This window comes from Rhinoraja longicauda, chromosome 28 (assembly GCF_053455715.1).
Source record: "Rhinoraja longicauda isolate Sanriku21f chromosome 28, sRhiLon1.1, whole genome shotgun sequence".
NCBI classification, from domain to species: Eukaryota; Metazoa; Chordata; class Chondrichthyes; order Rajiformes; family Arhynchobatidae; genus Rhinoraja; species Rhinoraja longicauda.
Genome location: NC_135980.1, coordinates 16,853,038 through 16,880,709, shown reverse-complemented (window position 1 = coordinate 16,880,709; position 27,672 = coordinate 16,853,038). Strand labels below are relative to the sequence as shown.

Genomic DNA, 27,672 nt, shown 5'->3' with positions numbered 1-27,672 from the left:
ATACATTGATCAGGCAGAGCAGAGTGTTTTTTTGAAATACATCTATATACCACCGGGTGGCGCTTCGATGGCAGCCTTGCCTACAGTCTGTTTCGTCTATTTTGTTATTTTTGGTGTGTTTAAAACGTATGTTTTAATGTTCTCTGGTTTTATGTGGGGGGATCGGGGCAAACTTTTTTCAATACCTTGCTGGAGATGCGATTGTTTTCCGGTACGTATCTCCGGTCGCCCTGCGGTCTAACATCGTGGAGCTGGATGCCTTGCTCGGGACTTTCTTTGAGCCTCACCGCAGGGTGTGAACTTGCCATTGGAACCGATTCCTTGCGTGGGATTGACGCTCCAACCCCGGCCTGCAGACTTTAACATCAAGGAGCTCGCAGTCTCGGGTTGAGATCAACGTCGGGAAGCTCCAAAAGCAGCACGACTTTCGACTAGCCCCGATCCAAAGATGATCTCACGGCACGGAGGAGCTGAGATTCCCCCACGATGTAGGCGCTTGATCGCCCCGACGAGGAATGCCCACTGCCAGCTACAGGTGTAAGATCGTCCCGTCAACGGAAGGTTAGAGGCCTCTGACCGCTAGAGGAAAAAGGGAGAGATTGAATTTTTTTCGTCTTCCATCACAGTGAGGAATGCGGAGGAGTCACTGTGGTGGATGTTCATGTTAAAATATATTTTGTGTGTTCTGTTTCTTTTTATTGGTATGACTAGCAAATGAAATTCCTCATGTTGCAAAACATACTTGACTAATAAAGTCTGATTATGATAAGTAGATACCCACTGAACACCTCTTCAACTTCAGAGATGGCAAAGTTGCTACCCCGAGGCAGGATATGCAGTCCAAAGGTGTGCCATTGTAAACGTACAAATGGGTCTTGGGGCCATCACTGACCATTTCTGATCGTTGGAAATGTGATAGCCACATTCTTGCAAAAATGTCACATCAGCCTTGGCTAGGTATTCTAAGGTGGCAACACATTGCAATGTTTATTACATTTTACACCAAAAGTTATTGTTTTTAAGTTCAAAGCCGGTTACTGTTAATTGTCCTGTGCCAGCATACCCAGTTTTTTTTCAAACTCTTGCATTGTTTTGGGGCTTAGGTATTGCCTCCAATCTCCCCTAGGACAATCAGGCCTGTTCTCTATTATTATGGTCTCCAACAATTTCTGGTCCAAGTTGGTAACTTGCTCTCCTGGACTTGGGGTATGTCAGGCACTCCCAGATCTGGGGTAGGTCAGGTGTGTGTTTCCTGGTCTGGAGCATATGCAACGCTCCACTGCTCTCAGCCCCCCCCCCCCCCGCCCAGAACTGGGGTGTACCAGGTACAGTGGGTTGATTACTTTCCTTACAGGGAAGCAATTTTCCTTCACTGCATTCTGATGTGGCCACGCCCTTACTTTGATTATGTGTGCACATATGACAATAAACTTGGCTAATTCCAAATATGGCTGCAAGGGAAAATATTCTCCTTACTGTACAAGGTTCTTTGAAACTTCAGAGAATCTACTCAATCTTTTCTACTGCAGATCTGCAATGTGGCCATCCCAGGAAGTATGTTGAAGAATTAATATCACACTCTGGAAAATTCTTTTCAGGTAAGGAAACCAAACCTGTACACACTTCATTTGTGATCTGAGTACTACAATATTGTCATCCTTGAATCTTTATGATAAAGGCCACTAAGCCATTTGTGTAGGAAGGAACTGCAGATGCTGGTTTACACCGAAGATAAACACAAAATGCTGGAGTAACTCAGCGGGACTGGCAGCATCTCTGGAGAGAAGGAATGGGTGACGCTTTGGGTTGCGACTTCTTCAGACTCAATCAATTGGCCAACAGAATGATGAACTTGAACACAAACATTTTATTAACAACTAACATTTTTCAATATCAATTCTTACAATTTAAAGAACAGAAATACTTTTCAGCAAAACCACTATATCATAAGAAAATAAACACATTTTTGCCAAAACTCCCAGAGGACAAAGAGGACTGTCAAGAAATACATTTAAATCAAGGGATGAAAATATTTAAGAAAAACCAATGTCCATTCTCAGGATATCACTCGCTCCCAGTTCTTGCAGAGCGAATCAATTCTCCCCTCCCCCGAAATCCTTAAGTCCATCTGGGTGTTCCCATTCAAGTCTGCACATAATAATAAAGCAAATTGGAACTGCAACCAATTGTGAGAAAAACACACTTCACAATAAATTAATTACATTCCAATATGATTTAACCACCAAATATAAATGTTCAATCATGTTTGTATAGGTGGAGTTAAGAGTGAAAATGGGTTGCTGCTTTATCTTTTCAGTGCACAATTCCTTCTGCAGTTAAAGTTCACCAGCTATCAAATCATATTAAAAAGAGAGCAGTGAGATCAACAAGAAAATTCTCTCCCCCAATAGCAATTCAGTTTGAAATTATAATCTCTCCTCTTTTGCTTTTAACATTTTTACTATAAAGGGATGTGAAAGCATGAACTGGTGTGGCCAATGACAAAAGCAACATTCTTTGGATTTCTGCAAAAATAACAAGCATAGTATTGTCCGATCTTGTTTGATAGTTTTGGATGTTTGATAAAAATACATGCTGTCCGTAAGTAATATTCTAGCTATTAATTCAAAGACCGAATATGCTTATTTTAAGCTATCAATGATTTTGTCTCCACCCAGATTGTCATAATAGGAATGTATATTTTCAGATACAATAAACCACAAGGTAACTACTGTAGTATTCACTGCTCAAAATTAACTCAATAACTAAGATACATTCTGGTCAACAGTTAACCGCTTAGACAAAAGCACTATACTGGAGCTGAGTAATTGCTGTTGACTCCGGCACAAAATCTTGCAACCTTTTTTACAGCATTTTTATGAATATTCTGTGTTTATTCAATAAATATCATGTTCCCTCAAAACCATGTTCAAGAAAAAACAGAAAAGACATACAGAATAAATTTTGAATTTATTCCACACCCAAGGACAGTGCAGTCAGAATACCAAGAGATTTCTCTGTTCAAGTTTTCCTGCTTTATTCACATTCTTTCTAATTTTCTTTTGGTTCCTTGTCATCTTCCAATCTATTTACAGAATTGTATCATGAGAAATCTGGGAAAACAAGACATTCTATAAACTACTATATTCAGCATTCCTTGTCAGAGCAATACAGCACAGAAATTCTTCAGCTCAACATGTCCATGCTGATCAAGATGCCTCATCTAAGCTAGACCCATTTACCCACCTTTGGCCCACATCCCTCTAAACCTTTCTTAACAATGTAACTTTCCAAATATCTTATAAATATTGTTATTGTATCTGCCTCAACTCATTCGGCAGCTTGATCCATACATTCACTTTACTGTGAAAAGGTTGCTCCTCAGGCTCCTATTAAATCTTTCCCGTCTCACCTTGAACCCTATGGCCTCGACTGCTTGAGTTCCCTACCCTAGGAAAAAGACTCTTTGAATCCACCCTATGTATTCCCTTCATGATTTTTACATACTTTTTTTAAAGATCATCCCTCAGCCTCCTGCAAGGAATAAAGCCCCAGCCTGCCCAAACTCTCGCTATAGCACAGACCCCATGTACCCTGCCCCCCCCCCACCCTAAAAAAATCATGGTAATATTGTAAATCTTATCTGCACCCTTTCCAACTTAATGACATATTTGTTATTGTAGGGCGACTAAAACTCAGTGCTGCAAGTGTGGTCTCACAAACGTCTTGTATAACTGTAACATAATGTCTCAACTTCCATGCTCAATTCCCTGACTGATGAAGAACGCCTTCAGTGCCCAACCCATCTGCAATGCCACTTTCAGGGAACTATGTATTTATATTCGATCTCTCTGCTCTACAACACAGTCTTGTATATTCTTGTATATTTGTTTAATACAGATGACAAACCGTAAGGGGCCCAACACTAATCACCAGGCGCATACTGGTCACAGAGCTCCAGTCCAAAAAACAACCTTCCGTCACCACTCTCTGCTTCTTGCCATTGTGAAATAATTTAATGACAGTGTCTGAAGCGGTCATTTAACCTATTAAACTTTAAAATGATTTTGTCTCAACGTTATCATGATAAATTCTTGAGTTGCCGGGTTGGGCACTATTGTAAAATTATGAAAAAAGTGCATTTAATTTCCTGAATTACAGATGTAGGGGGAGTCACAAGTCTAGATTCCAGCCTTATTTGTACTGTCCTTTCTGAATAATGGGACATTAGCTATCCTCCAGTCTTATTGTATCTCATCCATGGCTAACAAAGGTGCACAAAACCCGCATAGGTCCCAGCAATCTCCTCCATTGGTTTCTTTAGCATCTTAGAATAGATTCCATGAGGTCCTTGCAATTTACCAACCCAATGTGCGCAAATGTTCCAACTTTCTTCTTGCTGATATAAACAGGTACCATGTCCTGTTTCAGATAGGATACTAAGTTATGTGTATAGATAGATGTCATGTTGCAATTATTACCTTAGGAAAATGCATTTCTATTAACTGCGGGTATTTAGTGTGAATTCCACGAATAACATATAACAACTAAATATATTACCAGTTACATAAAGAATTTAACATATTGAAATTCACTTTTTAGAGTTCAAACATATTTAATATCTGAAACGATGTTTGTTGTCTCAATAAAAGTGGAAACAAATCTGGGTGTGGGAAATTCCTTTCCACCAAGGTACAAATTAAACCGCTTGCCTGCAAAGTAAGCATGTTCGCACATTAAGAACGGGTGATAATATTGCTAGTTTGTCTCAAATTTTAAGATACATCCACAGAAAAGTTCTGAGATGCACATTAAAATTCAATTGACAAATGAGAATATAATCATATAGTAAATATAAAGATTGGGCTCTAAATCTCTAATCTGAATGTCAATGTAAAATCAATTTATAATTGATTTTGGCTGCATAAAAATGATACAAAATCTTACTACTACAAAATTTGAGATCAAATTATCACTGTTGTTACTGGTATTCTATTGTAACTTACAGAGTGTCTCTGAACATGCCTCATCCATTCCAAGGGATCCAAGAATCTTCGGCCACAATATTCACAAGGAAATTGGGTCGATTTTGTTGAATGGTGATGTCTTATGCAACTTTGAATCCCTAGAAGACCAAATAATGCACCTTTTACATAATGAAACTTTAACAATGTGAAAGCAATGCCCAATTTGTGACAATTCCACACGATAAGGGCTATTTTTTTGAAAACATTATACTCAAATGGTTTCATTGCCAGTGACGAGGTCTTAGCAATTATGAACTTTTCTGTTATTTCCACTTTTTAAAATAATGTTTCCTTAAGTTTATATAACATTTCAGATAAAATGGAATGCAAACATGAAATTAATCACTGTGATTGGGACATAAACATATCATCAATCAATATGTGATTAATCTTACTGAATGTAGAGGGTCTACCGCTTAGATGTTGATTTTGTAGCACTCACAGCAGCAGGGAAGGAAAAGCTGCTTTCCCAAATGGAAGTGAGCCAAGCTCTTCCACTCCACTGTATTAGCAATGATCCCAATCACGTATAAAATAAAATCAATACCTAGGACTGGATGGCCAAGGCTGGAATAAAGTGAACAGAAACTCATCTAAGCTGGGTGAAAGCAACCAAATCCACCCCAACACTATAGAGTTCATTATTTGAGAAAGGAAACAGGATATACAAAATATAGTCAAATTCAATGAATTTAATGTAATATGTTTCTTACAGAGTGAGGTTACGCTGATCTATTGGACAATGGACTACAATTAAGTGAACTAACTCGCTTCTTTGTGGTGCTGGAGCAATATTTAACTGCCAATAAATAAATGATGAAAACAACAAAACAACGCTGACTGCCTTTGGGACAAACAAGTAAAAGAAAAGATCACTTACAATTGGTTTATTTGGGTTCAACTGCCTTTGAATTTATATACAAACCTGATTCAATATCACCCAAGTGATGGTTTATAATTTTTCAGCAGAATCAAATTCATAAAAGGATTTTCTAAATAACTTCAATTTCCACAGTATCAAATAAATCTTATTCCGATTAAATGCCTTTGACTTGAAATGTTAACCATTTTTCTTCCCACAGATGCAGACCTGCTGAATATTTCTAGCATTTTCTGTTTTTATTTTAAATGTCAGGGTTTACTTTTTGATTTTTGGATAAATCTTGTTGGACATGTGACAAATACTAGAGTGTTGGCTGCATCATGAAAACAAGATGTCATTCTTATCTCTCCACCCTTAAATAGAACGTGGTGATAAATCACCTTTCTATAAAGTGCAAATACTGCTCACTTTTTTCATGGTGACTACTCTGGAGTCTCTTCCTTTGGAACTCTTCAATTTCTGCAACTAATTCAGCTTCACTTAGGTTAACCTCACCAACCAGATCAAAGTTGCACTTTACCTATTTAATAAACACACACATCAACATGCAAACAATTCAAGTTTAACAGATAAATCAAATAATTTGCACATAGTTAAATCAAAATGCCTGAATAATAATTCAAGCAAATATTATAATATCCATCATATTCTTTCTGAATGGTGTAATTAGGAGAAAACTTACTTCCTAGAAAATTTTAAATTCTAAAATTTGAGATTTGCTGATTAATTATTTACATAAAGGAAATGTGAAGATGGCTGCTAGAGGTACTGACAATTGCTGGAAGGATTTTCTTCAATGTGTCTGTGTGCCCTTTGAATGATTGAGAAAAAAGATGTTTGAGCAACAAGTCTTTAAATATGGTACAAAGATCAGACTACCAGAAGAAGGGTCTCGACCCGAAACGTCACCCATTCCTTCTCTCCCGAGATGCTGCCTGACCTGCTGAGTTACTCCAGCATTTTGTGAATAAATCAATTTGTACCAGCATCTGCAGTTATTTTCTTATATTCTTAGACTACCAGAGGCAGTGAGCTCTGTCCTCTTTATACTTCTGAAGTCTGGACTACCTCAAGGTAGTAAACACCTCAAGGCACAAGAAAGATATAGAATATAGAACAGTTCAGCACAACTAGCCCTCTGCCCACCATGTCTGTGCCAAGCATGATACCAGTAATGCTGTCTTCCTAAAATCCTCTAAATCAATGGAAAGAATAAATTAATCAACAATATCCACTCCCAAACTAATCTCCCAATTGCAGAAGTTATAATGACACTGGGCGGGCCATATTGCTTACAGGCCTAACACTAAAATCCCGAAATAGACAATCTGCTCCAAGCTCAATTACAGGAAGGTATTACCAGGTTCACAGGAGAAAATATTCATTAAGTGCATAGAATCTTTGAGAAAATGGTATCAACAACCACATATGCATCATGGACACAGAAAAAAAAGAGTATGCTGGATACCAACGACTGTAAGTCTCCTCCTTGACCTCCCTAGGTACCTCCAACCTTCCTCGTTGTGGGCTCCCATCTGTCAGAAAGTATACCCCCTCCCTCGCCTGCCTTTGTGCACATCCCTCCCTGTCTGTGCCATTGGTGTAACCACCCTTTCCTTTGCCTTCTCTTCTTGTTTGCCCCCCCCCCCCCCCCCCCCTTTCATGTCCTCTCTTCCTTGCGTGTGAGGTGGTGGGAAAAACAGTTGTGAATGGGAGAGGTTTGTAGCCTATCTTAAATTCATAGCCTAAAACAGTATATCAATTGTTTGTTGTTCTCCACTTTTAGAAACAAAAGTGGCATGGAATTTATTCTATTCAACTTCAATTGAAGTTAGAAACTTCTTAAATTGTGTAAAAGTACCTGTCTCCTCATCGACTCAGTTTGTTTTCCAGATTCCAATTAGTTTGCATCGAAAAAAATCTTCCCCAAATCCCCTCTGAATCTCCTTCCCCTTATCCTAAAACTATGCCCTTTTGTTCTGGACATCTCTGCCATCTATTTTACCTTTTATTTTTAAATATTTTTATTTTCAAGAAATAATGAAACTATCACCATCACCAATAAATGCACTAATTTGGTGATGCGTTGGTCACATGCTTTCTGGACTGCATACCATAATCACATTTCAGTTCATGAAGAGAAAACACAAGATGTACAAAGGTTTCAAAGGTCAAAGGTTTCAAAGGTCTTTTATTGTCACATGTGCCAATTAAAGCACGGTGATATGCGAATTACCATACACCCATACGAAAAAAAGCAACAAGACACACATGAAACTAAACTTAATACTCCTTTTGAGTATTTTTAAGTTGGCACCCGAGCCATTTATTGGAATCAAAAAGCATCTTGCCTGAAGTATCTTCCTTTAAAATGAACCCACAAATATAACCAACAGAATCTGTAAGAGCTATTAATATATTGAGGAATCTTGACCAACCTAGGTATAACTTAGAAATAACTTACTTTACCTTTGAATTGGAAAAAACAGACATTCAATATTCTATATTCCCTTCCACATCCTCCAGAAAAGTACCTTGTGCTGCTTGTGTAGATGACTCTCCAACTCTGTCTGTAACCCAGCTTCAAAGAAACAGAGTCGACACTTGTACGGCTTCACCGGGCTGTGCGTATCCATATGATGTAGTAGGTTTTCCTCGCTAAGCGTAACAAATGTACACCAATCACAACAGAAAATCTTCTCAGTAAAGAATTGCAGAAGTTTCGGATGACAATCTTCCACATATGGTGCTTGGCCATCTGAAGACCAAAGCACAGATAAATGTCAGGGATAAGATAATGAAATTATCTGAACTGCTATTAAAACAGAAATTCCCGTATATCTAATGAGATTTCTTGGTCCTTCTATTTCATGGTTTAATGTAGAGACATCCTGGTCACAAAATTGTGGGACTATCACTGTCAATATCTACATAAAGTGTTTAATTCAATTTGATCTCTTATAAGGCACCTTGCAAAGAATTACAAAGATAACCGAGAGACTAGCAAATTTCAAAAGACAAGTATCAAATTCTTCAATAATTAAACTTGGAAAAACTGAAAATGCTCAGTAGATCAGACAGTATCTGTGTAATGTTAGAATTTCAGGCTCTTTGGTAGATCTGGAAAAGAGGGTTGTAAGTTGCACAGAGTGTGGGAAGTGATGAATAAAACAAATTGATTATTTCTGATGAAGCCAGGGTGGATAAACTGAAAACAAACTCATCTGTGCCTCTAGTTACCGAGCGAGGACAGTTAAGAACGAGAACACAACCGTGGGAATGCAAAGTGTGGTTCTTCATCTCTCAGTGACGAGTGGAATTCATAGCCACAGAGTTCAAGCTCCATTTTTGTTGAGGTCGTGATAACGATGATGTTCCATTGTCATAGTATCTTGTAGCACAGAAACGGGCTCTGGGACCACCATCTTTATTCCAACCTTATATCCCATATCCTGAAAATGTCTTCCTCCCACCTTGAACCAATGCCCGATTGTTTTTGATACCATGAAAAATAGACTTTGACAATATACCTTTTCTATGACTCGCCATCCTATACACTTCTATCCATCACCCCTAAGCCTCCTATTCCCTACCGAAAACAAGCCTAGCTTATCCACTCTCACTGCATAATTAAATATCTCCAAACCGGGAAACAACCTTATGAATCTCACCTGCACTTTCTCCAGCTTTATCACATCCTTCTTATAGTACAATGACCAGACCTGTACACAATATACTTAAAGTGGCATAACCGGGGTTTTGTAATGTTATGACATAACTGTGCTTTTTCCATGTCCTGACTGATGAAGGCAAGCATTCCTCACCATTCTATCGACCCATGTCACCAGTTTAAGGGAATAATGGATTCGGATTCCAGGAGCTCTCTTTTCATCAATACTCCTTTGTGCCATTCCACTTACTGCACATGTCCTCACCCTACCTGGCTTTCCAAAATGCATCATTTTGCACTCTTTGGGTAATAGGATCCATGTTTATTCCAGTCCGTTGCACTGCTCCGCTCCGCCACACCCGCCAAACAGATATTAACAATGCCTTCTCTTTTAATAGAAAGAAAAATAATCATCTCCTTGCATAGAGAACAAACAAAAAGTGCCTGAAGTCATTTCAAATATTGGGAGCTTGACCAAGGTATAGGGGAATTGCTAGACTGCACACACACCAGTTCAAAGGCTTCCACAAAATGCATAATATTCACGAGGAGTTTCAATATCGTACAAGCTGTAATCAAACAAAAAGTTGTGTGAATGTCAAATTGAGGTTTTCAGAGTTTACTTATATACTGTAGACACAAAAAGGAGGAATAACTCAGCAGGACAGGCAGCATCTCTGGAGGGAAGGAATGGGTGACGTTTCTGGTCGAGACCCTTCTTCAGACAGATCATCTCCGACACCTCCTACCCCTTTCTTGATCTCAGTCTCCATCACACAAAATAGACTATTGACTGATGATCTGCAGTTCCTTCTTACACATTTTGTTTACATATACTGTTTAAATATGTAATAGGGATAAGATCTTACTTTTGTGCTCCAGAATGTGATTGACCAAACGGTTTTTGTGCTTTGTGTAGTACAAGCACATAGGACAATGCAATTTTCCAGATTTCTTCTCAATTGAAGCCAAGGCAAATTCTTCCTTTAAGCCAACTTCACTCTCAATTTCATTCCCCATTTCTCCAAGACTTCCTTCAAAAATATTAACGTCCATCTTCCTTGCAGATTTTTTTCTATCATCCGCTGTGAGTTTGCATACTTCTGCGTGCCGAGAAAGTGCATTCCTGGAAAGGAAATAGTTAAATAAAAATACTTCTGCATTGTTTATCTCAGAAAATTCAAAGTAACTACAATTGAATTTATCGCAATAATATTTTAAACATTTATAGGTTCGTATTTTGAAAGCAGCCTAGTATTTGCCAGATAAATGACAAAAGCTTTGAAGTATAAGCTAAATAAACAATGAAGATAAAATTAGCAGACAAGAGACCAGGATTGATCAAAATCAGGAGAAAAGATAAGCACTTACATAGAAAAAGGTTACAAGACTAAACCAGATTGTATATTCTCTTGAAAAGTTGAGGCAAATAAGAACAAACATCATCAGAAGACCAGATGACCTAATCCACATTTCCATCGCAGCTCGTGTTCAATAGGAAATCTTGTCATTAATAGGCAGCCACGACAAATAGCAAGCCACGTTCAACAAAATAGGAGTTCCAAGATTTTTTCAAGGATCAACAAAAAATGCAACCAGAATAACTAAGTCTTACTTGCATCCTAATCACTTGTTTAACTTTCAGTACACTTTGATTTTGTGTGCCGTATTCCACGTAATCTTGCTATCTGAAGACACCAACCCAATGAGCAGCAATATGCACACCAGGGCCGAAGGAACATATTAAAGAAAAAGGCACAGGAATAGAATACCAGGTGAGCTCTCAGAAGAACATCATCACCCTCATCCCAAATATCAGGGTGGACTTTGACTGCATTAGCAATAAGGGACTGCCTGATTAAAAAGACACTTCTACTAAAATTATTATCCCCAATTCAGATTGCGACTCTCAATGCCTACATATTACCCCCCATTACTCAGCTGAATGAATCCAAATGAGACACAATACTGCACTGCATATAGCACTTCAAACTGTGACCTCTTCACAAGATACACTTTCAATGAATCTGCTCAACTCGACTAGTGACCCCTTTTAACTATATCTCTAAACCACCAATGTTAGATCCCCTCAATTTTATGGTGTCTGCAATCCACAGATTAACATATTTATTCAATTGGATTTCACAGATAATCAAGATTAACAAATTAGACAATAGACAATAGGTGCAGGAGTAGGCCATTCAGCCCTTCGAGCCAGCACCGCCATTCAATGCGATCATGGCTGATCACTCTCAATCAGTACCCCGTTCCTGCCTTCTCCCCATACCCCCTCACTCCGCTATCCTTAAGAGCTCTATCCAGCTCTCTCTTGAAAGCATCCAACGAACTGGCCTCCACTGCCTTCTGAGGCAGAGAATTCCACACCTTCACCACTCTCTGACCGAAAAAGATCTTCCTCATCTCCGTTCTAAATGGCCTACCCCTTATTCTTAAACTGTGGCCCCTTGTTCTGGACTCCCCCAACATTGGGAACATGTTTCCTACCTCTAATGTGTCCAATCCCCTAATTATCTTATATGTTTCAATAAGATCCCCCCTCATCCTTCTAAATTCCAGTGTATACAAGCCTAATTGCTCCAGCCTTTCAACATACGACAGTCCCGCCATTCTGGGAATTAACCTAGTGAACCTACGCTGCACGCCCTCAATAGCAAGAAATTAACACACATATTCATGAATGGTGGCCAGAACCGTAAACAGAATTGCCTTACTATTTCCTGGTAAAATTCAATTACATTCAAATTAAGTTTCTCCCCCAAAGAATACTAATAACTACAAAGTCTATTGACAATGCAACAAAGGAAATCTTCAGATGCACGTTAACACATTTGAACTCTCAGCAGCCAAATTATTGTTTTATCTTGTGATGTAAGAAAATAACTGCAGATGCTGGTACAAATCAAAGGTATTTATTCACAAAATGCTGGAGTAACTCAGCAGGTCAGGCAGCATCTCAGGAGAGAAGGAATGGGTAACATTTCGGGTCGAGACCCTCCATTTCCTGCATATCCAAAAGTCTCAAATGCCACTATCGTATCTGCCTTAACTACCAACCCCAGCAGCACATTCAAGGCACTCACTACCCTCTAAAAAAACTTGCCCGCACATCTCCTTTAATCTTTGCCCTTCTCGCCTTAAAGCTATATCCTCCAGTATTTGATTTTTCCATCCTGGGAAAAAGGTTCTGAATGTCTACCCCATCTAAGTCTCTCATAATTTTATATATTTCTATCAGTTCTCCTTGCAACTTCTATCTTCCAGAGAAAACAATCCAAGTCTGTCCAAACTGTCCCTCTAGCTCATACCCCCTAATCCAGGCATCATTCTGGTAAACCTTCTCTGCACCCTTTCCAAACCCTCCACTTTCTTCCAGTTATGGGGCAACCAAAATTGCACACACTACTGCAAATGCAGCCTAACCAAAGTCCTTGGCTTCTTTTGAAACTTAAACAATGCATGACCATTCTATTACCTGTATCAATTTGCAATCTGAAAGTTTATGAAGACAAATAGATAAATTTACATAATTTATTTCTAGTTCTCTTCCTCATCCAATATTACCAATTTACAAAAGACACCAAAACTTGAGTTTTTTCCATAATGCAACAATGCAGGGAAAATAAAACATGTTAAAATCCATCATCTTTGAAACTTACTTCTCCCCACTGAAGAAATAACATCTTTTACATTCAAAATATAGATTCTTATGATGCATTGTACGATAATGATTCTTCACATTTTGGAACAGGCACGTGTTAAAATCACAAAATTCACATGCGTAGCGCTTCATCTCCACAGTCTTTGGCATGACTTCTGTTGCTGAGCCACTGCTAATGATACAGTCCTGGCAATCACTCTGTGGAGTCTCCAGAAATACATTTTCTGAAATGACAAAGAACGACTGTAAAACAGGAATTCTGGAATCCAATGAAGGTAAATCAAATAATATTGCACCTTTCACAGCCATTGAACATCAAAAGTTGTTGTTTTTCATCATGAACAGCCTTCAATGTGGTCACTGCTATAAATGGCAGGCAATTTGTACATTATTTGTTCCACCATTGAAATGTTTACAAGGGGCACATCCTCAAGTAGGTGGCATCTATCGTCAAGGATCACCATCATTTGCTGTTACCATCGGCAGGAGGTACAGAAGTTTGAAGTCTCACACCCCGGGTTCAGAAACTGCTACTTTCCTACAACCATTAGGTTTGTGAACCAACCTGCACAACCCTAATTCTACCTCAAAAGGATGAGCAATACAAATAACCACATAACTTGTTCTGATGTTATTTCTGGAGGAAATTTTGACAAAGATGCAAGAAAGAAATTCCTTGCGTCCAGATCTTTGATATCAATTTAACCAAACAGATGGGCCATGTGGATTTCCTTATTTCCTGATAGTCACTACCACGGACATTATTACAATTCTTCAATAGACACAGTATCAAGCCATCCGAAGATTGCACGCAAAAGAATAGTGTAAATGTGATGTGCAAATTACTGATTTTATTGCTTACCCACCACAGCATGTTTCAATTCTCTCAAATCCCCGCTTGTCAGATGGGATGGAAGCTGCACACTCCCTGTTTCTTTGGCTCACAGCTCACCCTAGCTCAGAGATTTTTCTTGATAATATGCTCAACTCTGGTCACTCTGGCTCACCCAACACTAGTTTTCACAGGCAGTCTCTCCACACTGAGCCAAGGGTGACTCATTGCTGGACATGCACTAGGTTCCTAGCGCAGCAGCACTGTCAACATAATGCAACTCAGTACATAATGCTACAATTACCCCTCTCAGCACTAACTTCATGTGTAGAGCCAGGATGTTTAGGCGCTAAAAATCTCTGAAATAGGCAGGCAAATAGGCATAATAAAATTACAAAAAAGGCACGAAAAAGGCATTTATTGACAGAAAAATGCATAAAAAGGCATGTATTTCCACCACCAAAATATGGTTAAAAATGATAATATAAAGGTATACTACATTAAATGACCAAAGTTGCCTGGTAGCACATAATTGCTAGCATTTTTTTCAAATTATCTGGTGTTAAACTATGCCGTCTGTCAGACAGAATATGCTTCAGTTGTGAAAAAATTATTTCTACCCCAGCTGAGGTCACTGGTGCATGCCCAAAACAAGCTAGACTCTATATTCATGTCGATATCTTGTGCATAACAACTACCTTTGAGAACTTTAGCTATGTTTTATATTTCTTCAAGATCTTTGTTACCTAAAATCACTCTCTCACATTTTCCTTGTATGCCTTCACCTACATTGCCAGGAACTTTACGAATATCGTCAATTACTTTGTTGAAAACCTGCAAGTTATTCACTAATGTTTTGCCACGTTTCTCAAGAGAAGTGATAGCTTGTGAGAAGTTTGAAAAATTGGAAGCAATAAAGTCAAGATTGCGGTGGAATAACCTTTTCTGCATGATTTCACTGACGATCCTGACTGCAGCAGATCTTCTTCAAAACAGTTGACGATTTCTTTTATCTGTTCAAAATTTGCAGCATGGTAGAGTACAGCAGAGAGCCATGGACCTGACCTCGTCAAAATGGGCTGAGGAGGTAGCGGAATCTCGGGTGCCATTTCCTTGAACAACTGCACACGTGATGGTGCTTTGAGGAAGATTTTCTTGACATTGGAAACTAGGCGATCGACCCTTCCCCACCCACCCCTCTCCAATTACCACTCAACAGCCTGACTGCAAAAGACTGGGGCCTCGTCCACTACCCACGAATGAACGGCCGACGGTGGCATCCCGGGTTTCGCCCCGGTGGTGGAAATTTTCTTGTACGTTACGTTAACATGGCACAAAAAAGCTGATTTAGGCACTCGATTGTGAAAAGGACAATATCTTGCTGAAATCATCAAAAAAGGCATATAAAGGCACATGGCAAAATCCTGGCTCTATTCATGTGTATTCTTGTTCCTGGTAACACATCCTATGCACAAAATGAGGTGCCATTGTATTCTTTTGCCTTTCCAATAATAAAGCAAACATGACAATGAGTCTCTCTCTAATACAGATATAACATTGATCCTCAATAATAAGCCAGAAAATTCCTACCATTTAATGGCTGGGACACATATCCTCCTGTCTTTAGAGAGTCCAATGTCATAGAACGCAGTTTGGGCATAAGAAATCTCCCATGCACTCTGAGTGAATGGGACCTTAGGTGTTCAATCAGTGGGGTAGAATAAGAACACCTTGGGCATCTGTAATTTCTGCCTTCTGTAAAATATTAAAAGAATGAATCCATTTTATTATCAGCTTATTCACAATTCTACTTCTAACCAAACATCATCTATTTCCATTAAACCAAACATTGCAAGTGCACTTCACTGCAGGATTTATAAATAAATCACAAGAGAAACGAAATTTCCCATCCACAATGCAGTTTTGTAAATAATTGAATAAAAAATGCAAGTAAAAACATTACAGTGCTGCAAATAACTTTAGGAACTGCTCCCTTCCTAGGCAGAACTGATTATCAATCATGACGCAAGTCAAAGTCTAAAGAAAGCAAAATAGGATCTCATACTACCTGAGCTAGCAGTCAGGATGTCATTTATCACATTGTACTTGTTTTTTTTACTAAAGAAAAGCAGAAAAAAACATCAATTAGCTTTTCACCATACCTCAAGGCCCACATAATTATATTATCGCTAGAAATATTACGTTCTTCATTTAAACTCAGCACAAGATTTCATTCTCTCTATGAACCCTCTATGGACTCACAATGGCAAAGGCAGTAAAATGTGCCCACGTTCAATCCTGACTTCCAATGTTGACAATGGAGTTTGGACATTTGGTATGGATATTGGTTTATTATAGTCACTGTTCCAAGATAGAGTAAAAATCTTTGTTTGCTTGTTATTGTCATGGTAATTGACATCAATTAAATCAGATCATATAATACAAGTACAATCAAGCCATATGTAAATATAACAGGTAGTGCAAAGAAAAACATACCAGTCAAGAGTGTTTGTCATATGTCCCAAAACAGAAAAATGAAATTCTTACTTTCAGCAACACAGTAGGTATGTAATCATAGTACTCAGTAGATACCATAACAGACCACAAATTGGCAATCTTCTTCATAAGAAACAAAATTTGTAAAGTGAAACACTTTGTAGTTATAGCAGAGACTGAGTTCGCGCGTGCACAACTGATCCGGCCCGCATGAAGTCGCATTTTGCCTATTCCGGCCCCTGACCTAAAATGAGTTTGACACCCCTGTCCTATGGTCCGTTATAGCGGGAGTTTACTGTATGTAAAAGTATAAGGGGCATAGATATGGTAGACATTCATTCACAAAATGCTGGAGTAACTCAGCACGTCAGGCAGCATCTCAGGAGAGAAGGAATGGGCGACGTTTCGGGTCGAGAACCGAAACGTCGCCCATTCCTTCTCTCCTGAGATGCTGCCTGACCTGCTGAGTTACTCCAGCATTTTGTGAATAAATACCTTCGATTTGTACCAGCATCTGCAGTTATTTTCTTACACTAGATATGGTAGACGGTCAGAATCTATTCCTAGCTTGTAAATGTCAAAAACTTCAAGGTTTATCTTTAAGGTAAGAGGGGCAAAGTTTAAAGATGACTTGCGGGGCAAGTAATTCTTTTTTAAGCAGATGATAGTGGGTGCCTGGAATGTGCACATAAGGGTGGTGGAAGATATGATGGTAGCGTTTAAAAGACTATTAAATAGGCATATGGATATGTGAGGAATGGAGGGATAGGGATCTTGTGCAGGCAGGTGAGATTAGTTTATTGTGTTATAAAGTTCGGCACAGACATTATTGGCAAAGGGCTTGTTCCTAGGCTGTACTGTTTTATTTTCTAGGTGCAAAAAAATACATTGTGTCAAATATAACATTCCATCCAATTTTTGGGCGATAATTTTTTTTAAATATTCTGTAGCCAACTTTGGTTTAATCACATGGTCTGAATATCTTACGCACCCGTGAAAACTGAAAAATAAAACTACATTTAGGTACGATTACATTAGCAGACCACTTGACTTGGTAACATGACTAATTTTAGTCCCATGGAGCGGTTGGAGACTATACACTATCACTTTGAGGGATAGCAAATGTAAGTATAAAAAACAAACATCAGTGATAGATTCTCAAATTATAAGGACACCGAAGTCGGAGTAGAAACACACATGCAAAACAATCTTAAAGAGTAATTTTTTCAGTCCCAGTAAAATCGTAAGTTAGGCTATAACTTCAGAAATTGGAAATGCATGAATAGCATTGTTCACTGCACAGTCGTCATAAATATAAGCAAAACAATATGAAAAATATATTAGCATTACCTGCTCTTGTCAGCAGAGCGGTGACAATTTTTGGACAAATAGTGAGTCTTTTCATGGTTGCGCAGTCCTGCCAATGCTTTAAAAAGTCGTGTACAATACCTGCAACGGTACCCTTCCATTGCAATACTCTGATTAACTGCAAACTTTGAATAATGTTTCTTCACACTATGATAGCAGCTTGATATTTTGTTTTCTGAGACCTGAAATTATTGAAGAGAAATAATGTATAATGAGCCAATGGAAATGTAGGGTTGATTTACTTGTACTTCTGATTTCATTAATATCTGCAGTTTAATATTCCGTAACATAATTTTGTGCTCTACTTTGTTACTTTTTACATTTTATATATTAAGATTGAATTACTCATTTTGAACTTTAACTGGGTTCTAAAATTTGTATTTCTTCCAGAAAACAATTTGCTACCGTTTCAAATATTAGCTGAATGGTGCATTGCCATAAAATCTAAAAATAACTCATATGTACTGGCATAATGATGTTAGATTTTGTTGCTAATAAAGACCTTTTATACTATCTGAACAAGCAAATCTGCCATAAGGTAGACACAAAATGCTGGAGTAACTCAGCGGGACTGGCAGCATCTCTGGAGAGAAGGAATGGGTGACGTTTCAGGTCGGGTCTCCACCCGAAACGTCACCCATTCCTTCTCTTCAGAGATCCTGCCTGTCCCGCTGAGTTATTCCAGCATTTTGTGCCTACCTTCGATTTAAACCAGCATCTGCAGTTCTTTCTTACACAAGTAAATCTGCCACATATTTGCCTGAAAATATTAGAGGCAAACTGTGAAATATGAACTAAAAATACTGAAGATAGGTACATTATCAAATGGAGACACCTGCTATGCAAAAGTAACAAAGTTTTATGAAAGAGAACAATTTAAATTCCATGCTATTTACTGTCTGCAAGTGTCATACTAAAACATTTCGGAGCCTGTAAACCATACCAGATTTCCTTGAAGGCACTGATCCTCAGCATCTGGTATACATGTTTTGTCTGTCTCTTTATACTTCACTTTGTTCAAAGGATCAAGAGTTTCACAGAAAAGATCTCTGCTGTCAACATTTTGCTCTTCTGGCATCACAACGTTGTATCCCAAGTGCTCACTCTCACGTCTGCTCAGTGTGAGCTTTCCAAGATGAAATCTTGTCATATTCATTGAGTTTGCAGTCACAGAGAATGAATTGTCTGTTTTTCTTTTAGGGATGCAGTTTTCATTTCCCAATTTATTTCTGATTGGTATTGCTTTCACAAAGTAGTCACTTCCTTTGCAGTTGATCAATTCCAGTTTCCCAGCATTACTACAGTTTAAAGGGACCTCTGCATCTATCTTACTCTCTGTATACATTTCCCTGTCCGTCACAGCATTAACATTTTCATTTCCATTCTCTCTTAAAGTTTTTATTTCATCAAATGGATGAAAATTAGTTATATTTATGTTGGTCTTTTTGCACTCGATTGTGCACTTATTTTGAGAATAAAATTTGAAGTGTCGTAATTTATAATGGAACAAAAGTTTTTTTTGAGTAATAGCTTTAAAAGAGCATAATATACATATCTGTTTTTCCATACTAGCTTTCAGCTCTTCATTACTGTTTGTCAGAGAGCCAAGCTCATCATGACCTTTTCCATAATATCTATATGGAGGCTCAATATTATGAAGCACAAGATAATGATTAACGAGTCCTTCCCGAATTATATGAGTGAACATGCACAAAGCACATTTGAAAACAATTTCAGAGTCTTCAACTTGAGCACAAGCAATACTGCGCTTGATGCAATGGTGTCTACAAATAACTCGCCTTGAAGTGCAGGTGAAATTACAGACCTGGCACTCAAATACCAATTGTGGCTCACTGTTGGAGGTTGAAAGGGATGCTAATTGTCCTCTGACCTGCAGGTAGTTGACATTTTGACTCTTTGGTTCTTTCTTGGACAGGTAACTACTTTGGTAATGCTCAAATAAAGAAAGCCAGTCCCCACTGTATGAACAGTGCTTGCAGAAACATATCTTAGAAGATGCATCCAAGCAAGGGAGAGTTGGATCAGAAGATTCTGAGTCAATCAAAAATACATCATGCATAGACAAGCGTAAATTCCTCTTTGTGAGCATGTTGAACTTATGGCTATAATTATGAATCTTTTTGCAGGACATTTCCTCTTCAGAATGTTGTTCCTGAGAGTGCAAAAATACATCGTTGATGTTAGCACTTGAAAAAGGGCAAATGTTGCACTTATACATGCGTGTGTAAGCATTTCCTAGTTTTCTTTTATTACTTGATGTAGAATACAACATCTTGATCTCATCTGCTGATTTTGTGAACTTTTCACACAAATCATAATTTTTGCAAGCATTTAAATTTGTCCTTTTAACATTATCATCTGTATCAGATAATACAACTTCAATTTCAGCTACTGTGTCACTGAGACAATTGTCACCATATATGGTAAACTCCGCCGCTCTTTCAATCTTCTGTTGGTTTAAGAAGCTATAGGCCTCCAGCATCCATTTAGCATGTTGTTCCTCTGTCGTTCTACAATATGGAATAGTTCGTTTGCGCCTAGTGCTTCGATCATTTAGCAGAGATACTACAGGCGTGCATTTGATTGGCAATATCCTGCGTTTTTTCAGATTTTTCACTATATCTTCCAAAGCTAGACATTTACTAGAAGCTGGATTAACACTGTACAAGCCATTTTCATTTGTCTTCTTGTTAGGAGTCATTGTGGTTGAAAGATATAAAGGTGCACCAATAAAATCTCGAGACATTTCTGGATCTGCATTAATATCTGAATGATAAGCAAAACAAGGTACTGAAAATTGCAACTGATCATTAATCTGATGCAACAAAGATGTCTCACAATTTGGGTCAATGTCCTCCTTACTTAAATAACTAATTGATTCATTATTACCTAACTTACTACTGTAAAAAAATGGTTCTGCGTTGGATGATACCAAATTTTTATTTTCACTTTTTATGCTAGTATCTGGTGTATCTACAGTGAAATCATTTCCTCCCGATGATAATATGCAGTTGTTCAATGATAATTTTTTTGACATGCGTTGCTTATTACAAAGCTTTGGTGTTCTTGAACCTTCGGAAAAACGAACACCGCTTTTAAGTTTTCGACTTCCACTTTGGTTAAAATGTACATTTCTAACATGACGCAGGATGCAATTATGGAACAGAGTGTGAAATCGACAAAGAATACAATGAAATAAACACAATCGTTTTATATAGCGCAAAGTTTGTTTTTCATATTTTAACATTTTGTTTGGGTTTCTTTGTCCAAATGTAAGTTGGGTTATAGATTCCTCTGGCATGTTCTTTGAAGACTTGTAACCATCACTTTTTCCAGTGATACTTGAAATATTTTTTCTGACACTGTGTCTAACTGGCTTTATTTTTTTCACAATTGCCTTTCTTTTCAGAGACTCATTGTTGGATGAATGAACTTGAGAATTCAAGCAACTGTTTCTTGTTCCAAAGCACTGCAGCCCATTTGAAGAGGCTGAGATTTCTTTCCTTAATTCAAAGTGGCTGTGCTGCTCCCTTATATGATCTTCAAAGCACTGCTTGTTAAGTGCATAATATCCACACCACATACACAATATTTTATCACTTTCTATTATTGGTTCTCCATTTAATTCTAGTTTTATCCCATCTTCAGATGACTTATCCAGATTAATCTGTTTAGATAAACTATCCTGTGCATTGTCAGACTTAACAAGAAAGTAATCTTCAGACAACTCCATTCCCTTAGTTATTTCTGAAATATTTTCATAAGGTTATGTATGACCAAAATATTTTATTCTCAATTCTTCAGCATTGGCAGCCCACAAGTATGAATAACGTTAATGGTATCCTTTAGTAAACGACCCAGTTCTGATTACTTGTTGGAAAATCAGTGCTTCCTTTCACTGTCATGTGCAATATTGTACACATTTATTTCCTTCTTGCAAGCACATTTCACATTAGCATGCAATTTACAATCAAAAGTAGAAGTCTGTTCAATTGAATATTCTTGTTTCGTCATTTTGTTTTTAAACAGTGCCACAAAAGATATTCATATTTTCTTTGAGAGCTAAGTATCCATTCTTATCGTGACATTGCTGACCATTGACTTGCAGTCAGTTTATTGTTATTTTGATTGCTGGGAATAAATTCTTCAACATCCTCGCTGAAGGCATCTTTGTTCCAAAATATAAATATTTCTCCTATAAACAGCAAGAGATAAAAAATTACAATAAATTACAAAGTCATACAACACCTGCAGTGCATCCGTTTTAACTAGACTTTCCTGATTGCAAAAAAGATGGGGGGGGGGGGGGGGGGGGAAGATGGATAGGATAATGGGAATTTCTCTGATAGGGCAAGGCCAAGATTGCCATAAGGATAATTTGTTGACATCATCTGACTCATTAATTACATCTACTATAAACCCACTGACTCGCACAGCTATCTGGACTACACTTCTTCCCGCCCGGGCTCCTGCAAAAAGTCTATCCCCTACTCCCAATTCCTCCGTCTACGCCGCATCTGCGCCCGGGATGAGGTGTTTCACACTAGGGCGTCAGAGATGTCCTCATTCTTCAGGAAACGGGGCTTCCCCTCTTCCATTATAGATGAGGCTCTCACTAAGGTCTCTTCTAAATCCCGCAGCTCCGCTCTTGCTCCCCCTCCCCCCACTCGTAACAAGGACAGAATCCCCCTCGTTCTCACCTTCACCCCACCAGCCAGCGTATTCAACAAATCATCCACCAACATTTCCGTCACCTACAACAGGACCCCACCACTGGCCATATCTTCCCATCCCCTCCCCTCTCTGCGTTCCGCAGAGACCGTTCCCTCCGTAACTCCCTGGTCCACTCGTCCCTTCCTACCCATACCACCCCATCCCCGGGCACCTTCCCCTGCAACCGCACGAGATGCAACACCTGTCCCTTTACCTTCCCCCTCAACTCCATCCAAGGACCCAAACAGTCTTTCCAGGTGAGACAGAGGTTCACCTGCACCTCCTCCAACCTCATCTATTGCATCCACTGCTCCAGATGTCAACTTACTTACATCGGCGAAACCAAACGCGTTGGCCAATCTGATCTCCCGGTGGCCGAGCACTTCAACTCCCCCTCCCATTCCCAGTCTGACCTTTCTGTTATGGGCCTCCTCCAGTGCCATAGTGGGTCCACCGGAAATTGGAGGAACAGCACCTCATATTTCGCCTGGGCAGCTTGCAGCCCAGTGGTATGAACATCGACTTCTCCAACTTTAGATAGTTCCTCTGTCCCTCTCTTCCCCTCCCCAGATCTCCCTCTATCTTCCTGTCTCCACCTATATCCTTCCTTTGTCCCGCCCCCCTGACATCAATCTGAAGAAGGGTCTCGACCCGAAACGTCGCCCATTCCTTCTCTCCTGAGATGCTGCCTGACCTGCTGAGTTACTCCAGCATTTTGTGAATAAATACCTTCGATTTGTACCAGCATCTGCAGTTATTTTCTTATACATTAATGGAGGTAGTTGATACATTTTAACGGGTAAAGTGCAGGCCATAGGATATGTCCAGCAGATCAAGCAATGTTACTGGAGAAATAAAAAACTAAGCTAATATCACAGATGGAAATGATCAGTTCTGAATCGGTCAGAAAGTTTAGTTATCAGAGTTGTAGATTTCAATATCGTGAGTACAATGTGCCCAGATAGTAAACGGAATGCTGTTTATCAACCTTAGGCTGGAACTGATAACAATCCAAGATGCAACAAACAACTCGGTTGGAGTAGAGGCAAGACGGAGAGTTAAAGTGGCAGGCAACAAGAAGCACTGGATCACCTCTCCAGACGTAATGCAAGTGCACTACAAAATGGTCACCAAATATGCATTTGGCTTCTCCAGCAGACCACGTTATGAACACCAAATGCAGTACATCAGAAGTGCAGTACTTCATCTAGAAGGTTTTGATCCCTGGGAAAGGAAAATATGAGAGGATGAGTGTTATGTCTCCTGAGATTGCATGGGAAAGTGTGTGAGAAGGAAAGTAATTGGTGGAGATGGAAGAATGAACCAGAGAGAGGGAACTGTCCCTATGCAATGCTGAAAGTGGACAGGAAGGGGACTTTTGTCTATTGATAGAATCTCATTGAAGTTGGCAGAAATTACAAAGAATAATCTTTTGAGTTTGGAAACTAATAGCATAGAAAATTAGATGCAAGGTAGCTCAATCCTCTGTCCAGGAGGGGAAGACAGCAAGAGTAGAGACCCAGGGATGAAGGGTAAACTATGTTTCAGTGAGGCAGCTGCATGGAAAGTCCCTTCATTGGAGCAGGAAAAATGAAACATGGAAAATGGAATGATCTCCACATTGGAGATAGGATGAGAGGAAGCATTGTCAAGATAGCTGACTAAGTAAAGAATGTTTGACACTATCCTATCCTACGAAAAAGACAGAGTAAGAAAGGATCCATGGAAATTAGGCAACATGGGAGCAACATGGAAAATGACAGCAAAAGTAATGAAGGCTAAGTTCTGTCAGAGAACAGAAAGCAATACCAATACAGTTGATGTATCAGAAAGAGTTTGGGGAAAGGGCCCCAAGTAGAAATGAAACAAAGACTGGAGACACAAACGACAGCAGATGTAGAATTCGCCTATCCATCATCCTGCTCTTATCTGGTTTTATTTAGCACCGTCCTGCCACCTTCCCCCACACCCAACATAGCTCCATTTTTTATTTTCTTTATCTGTTTACAACTATCACCCTCCAGTCTATCTCTAAATTTCCCTCTCCCCCACCTGGCCATCTGCTCATCATCCACGACCTCACCTGGTTCCTAACCTTTCAGCCCGTTTTAATCCTCTCTGTCACTTCTTTAAACGGGCTATCTTCACTCTACACATTGCCAATCCTGATGCAAGGTTTTGACCAAAACATTTTAAATGTTGCATTCCTTATCCACTATTCGGACATGATAAGTAAGAACAAAATTCCACTTTGCTTTAGCCTTTGCCATTCAATCGCTTCAATGCAACGACTGGGTCAGACTATGTAGCTAGCCGCTAGCTGAAGAAACATCACCTATTCTTTAGTGTACTTCAGCGATGAGGTACCTTCAGTGTCGAAGATTCCAGAACAATTCCTCCACTTTAACAAACTTTTAATTTTCCAAGTCACCCACCGCCACCTTTCTATCAATATGTTAGTTGAAATGTTTTCATATAAAAGAACGGCTATCCACAATGTTGGAGTGCCAGGTTCTTCAATAGGCGAAGAGATCCTAAATCAATTAAGATTTTGCGAGTGTGACTCATTTAGAAAAAAAACAAACAGGATTGGGCCTAAAGGGGAAACCAACCTGCGCCCTTTCCAAAAAAATCGGTAACTCTTAGAATGCTGCCAACTGGCTCCCACCTTCTGGAAGGTTCATCCCAACCGACGAGTAAGGCGGTCATGGCGACGGCTCAGCTTGGCTGAAAGCCACCATCCATTGACTCATATTTGTACCTCACAACCACCACTCGACGGCGCGGTCCCTCGCACACCCGCCTCCAGCACCCTCACGCTCAAGCCTTGCCCTTAACGTCCGTTTGCTCGAGCCCACGAATCGCCCAACCCCCGAGCTCAAGAGACTGTCAGGCGCAGGTCCAATAACTGCTCGGGGAACTGAGACCCCCGTCAATTAATGTTGTGGGCGAGGCTCCACCAAGACGGAAGGCGGGATAAGCTAAGGGAGTGGCGTACATGGCTGATGGGAGAAAGAGAGGTAGGACCGTATGAAATTAGGCATGAATATTGATTTCTCTAACTTCAAGTAACCCTGGCTTCCCCCTCTCTCCGTCCCACCCACACTAGTTCTTCGACTAGTTTCACTGCCCTCCTGAATAATTTTATTGTTTGTATGCCTCGTTGTCAGCTTCCCCATAGCCAACAATGAACCATTCTACATTTCATTGAGCATTGTCTGCTTTGATCTGTGTAGGAAAATAACTGCAGATGCTGGAGTAACTCAGCAGGTCAGGCAGCATCTCAGGAGAGAAGGAATGGGCGACATTTCGGGTCGAGACCCTACTTCAGTCTGCTTTGATATGTCCTTTTCACACCTTAAATGCACGTTGGTGTAAACCACCATTTGCAATTCCTTCCTACGCATGAGGTAAGACCTTGATCCGATCAAGTTGATGGTTGGGGGTTTGAACGTGTGTGATCAATGCAGTTAAAATAATTACATATTTTGAATTGTGCCAAATGCTGCCAAAGCTCTGACGTGTGAATTGTAACTTTATGACCTAATTTATCTTATCGGAACATGGATGCGAGTTTTCACAAAACCAGATTTTTTTGTTCTGTTACCTCGAAATTCAGTCAGCAGCCACGTGGCATGTAAAGTGGAAGCCGTTTTTTTAAACTGGGTTTGGCCGAATGATTTTAATAAAAAATATGTCATTTTGAGGAGACATTGAGTAGCACGAAGAAATTTCAGAAGCGATCGCATTCTTGTTGGACAGTTTGACGAGGTGAACGACAGGCTGGTCGGAGTCCAGACCTAGGGGTCCTAATCTGAGTATAAAGAATGGAGGAAACGTACTGACTCAAGTGTTTTGAGTTTTGGAATTCACCATTTTAGGCAGCTCTTAGAGCTTTCAGTTAAATTTTTGAAACGTTTTCAGTTTTCATCCAACGTCAACTCAGTTTATGTGTATTTCTCTCTCTCTTTCTTTGCCAGGATGTTTCCTGGTCTGATATTTCCAGCATTTTAATTTTATTAGAGGTGTTCGCTTGGTTGAACAGAACAATGAAGGATCTAGAAAGAGATGGGTTGGGAATATTCATATTCCAAAAGCCACGCCATAACTAGTTACAAGAACAAGATAACGTGAATGGAAAATAGAGGCAGATCTGGATGTTGTTTTATTTGGGAGAAAGAAGGCTGAGCAGAAACTTAAGAGGTGTGTTACATTAGGAGAGGCCTAGGCTAAGAAAATAGGAAGGGTGTATTTCCATTTGCAGAGTCAAAGCCAAGGAGCATAAATTTCAAGTAATTGCAAGAAAGATTAGAGGAGAGAAAAATGTTGACACACTGAAAGTGGTTGCCATCGGGATGTCAATGTCTGAAAGGATGGTCAAGATTTAAAAAAAACTTTTGTACAGTATTTGGATGTGGTCTTGAAGAACTCTAAAGTTATGGATTGCATTTCAAGTGATGAATGGTGAGATTATTTGAGGTAGTTCTTTCTCAATTAAGGGATGTTGGGGGTGAGGGGAATTGATTGTCCTACATCATGTTTTTGTGATGGACTACAGAAAAATGTCCTTTAGTTATATTAAAAAATAGAAAAAATGGCTTTGGAGTTGGGCCATTGCACTTTTCAACAAAACTCAACATGATCTTGCAAAGATTGCAATCTGTAGCTGACCCATCTTTAAGCAGTGAACAACAGAACAAAAGACATTGTGTGGTCTGCCTCACTGATTCAGATCAAAGGCTGCATGCATAAGGATATACATATTCAAGATGGACTCTCCATTATCTCGGCAAAGATGCCCAGTGCAGGTTGTCATCACCTCGTACAATCTTTGTTGCTGCTTCAAAAGCATTCTGTTTGACTACATATTTGAGTTTAACATCAGTCTACAACTAGGCAGAATATGGACCATCTTGAGCACTCTGACATGGGCTTTCCACCACTGCCCTTATGAAGTGGAAGGGATCTATTCAATTTGCCATC

General features: G+C 39.3%; 1 protein-coding gene across 3 annotated transcripts; it reads right to left on the bottom strand.

The window, feature by feature from the left end:
* Positions 1-1,945: 1,945 nt before the first annotated feature.
* On the bottom strand, positions 1,946-25,394 carry LOC144607074 (uncharacterized). 3 transcript variants are annotated; one of them, XM_078423650.1, is made up of 11 exons: positions 25,358-25,394; positions 18,899-22,171; positions 17,938-18,137; positions 16,160-16,209; positions 15,682-15,846; positions 13,258-13,483; positions 10,450-10,706; positions 8,445-8,668; positions 6,319-6,430; positions 5,007-5,125; positions 1,946-3,113 (listed from the first exon to the last, which is right to left on the bottom strand). In XM_078423650.1, the coding sequence occupies exons 2-11, from the start codon at positions 21,707-21,709 to the stop codon at positions 3,090-3,092; spliced, it is 4,188 nt and encodes a 1,395-aa protein (XP_078279776.1). In that variant the 5' UTR covers positions 21,710-22,171; positions 25,358-25,394; the 3' UTR covers positions 1,946-3,089. The 3 variants fall into 3 exon arrangements, 2 of the variants coding, with proteins under 2 accessions (XP_078279776.1, XP_078279777.1); XM_078423651.1 differs by having other exon boundaries at positions 1,946-3,085; XR_013549052.1 differs by lacking the exon at positions 6,319-6,430 and having other exon boundaries at positions 3,085-3,113.
* Between the last annotated feature and the right edge of the window lie 2,278 nt (positions 25,395-27,672).

What these genes read in the sequence shown, in the direction of transcription:
- LOC144607074 (XM_078423650.1), bottom strand. Translation starts at nt 21,709, where the DNA reads ATGGAGTTGTCTGAAGATTACTTTCTTGTTAAGTCTGACAATGCACAG. An exon ending in AGTGCCTTCAAGGAAATCTG is followed by an intron (nt 18,138 to 18,898) that starts GTATGGTTTACA and finishes CAATAATTTCAG; the next exon opens with GTCTCAGAAAACAAAATATC. An exon ending in TCACATTCTGGAGCACAAAA is followed by an intron (nt 8,669 to 10,449) that starts GTAAGATCTTAT and finishes TTTGGTCTTCAG; the next exon opens with ATGGCCAAGCACCATATGTG.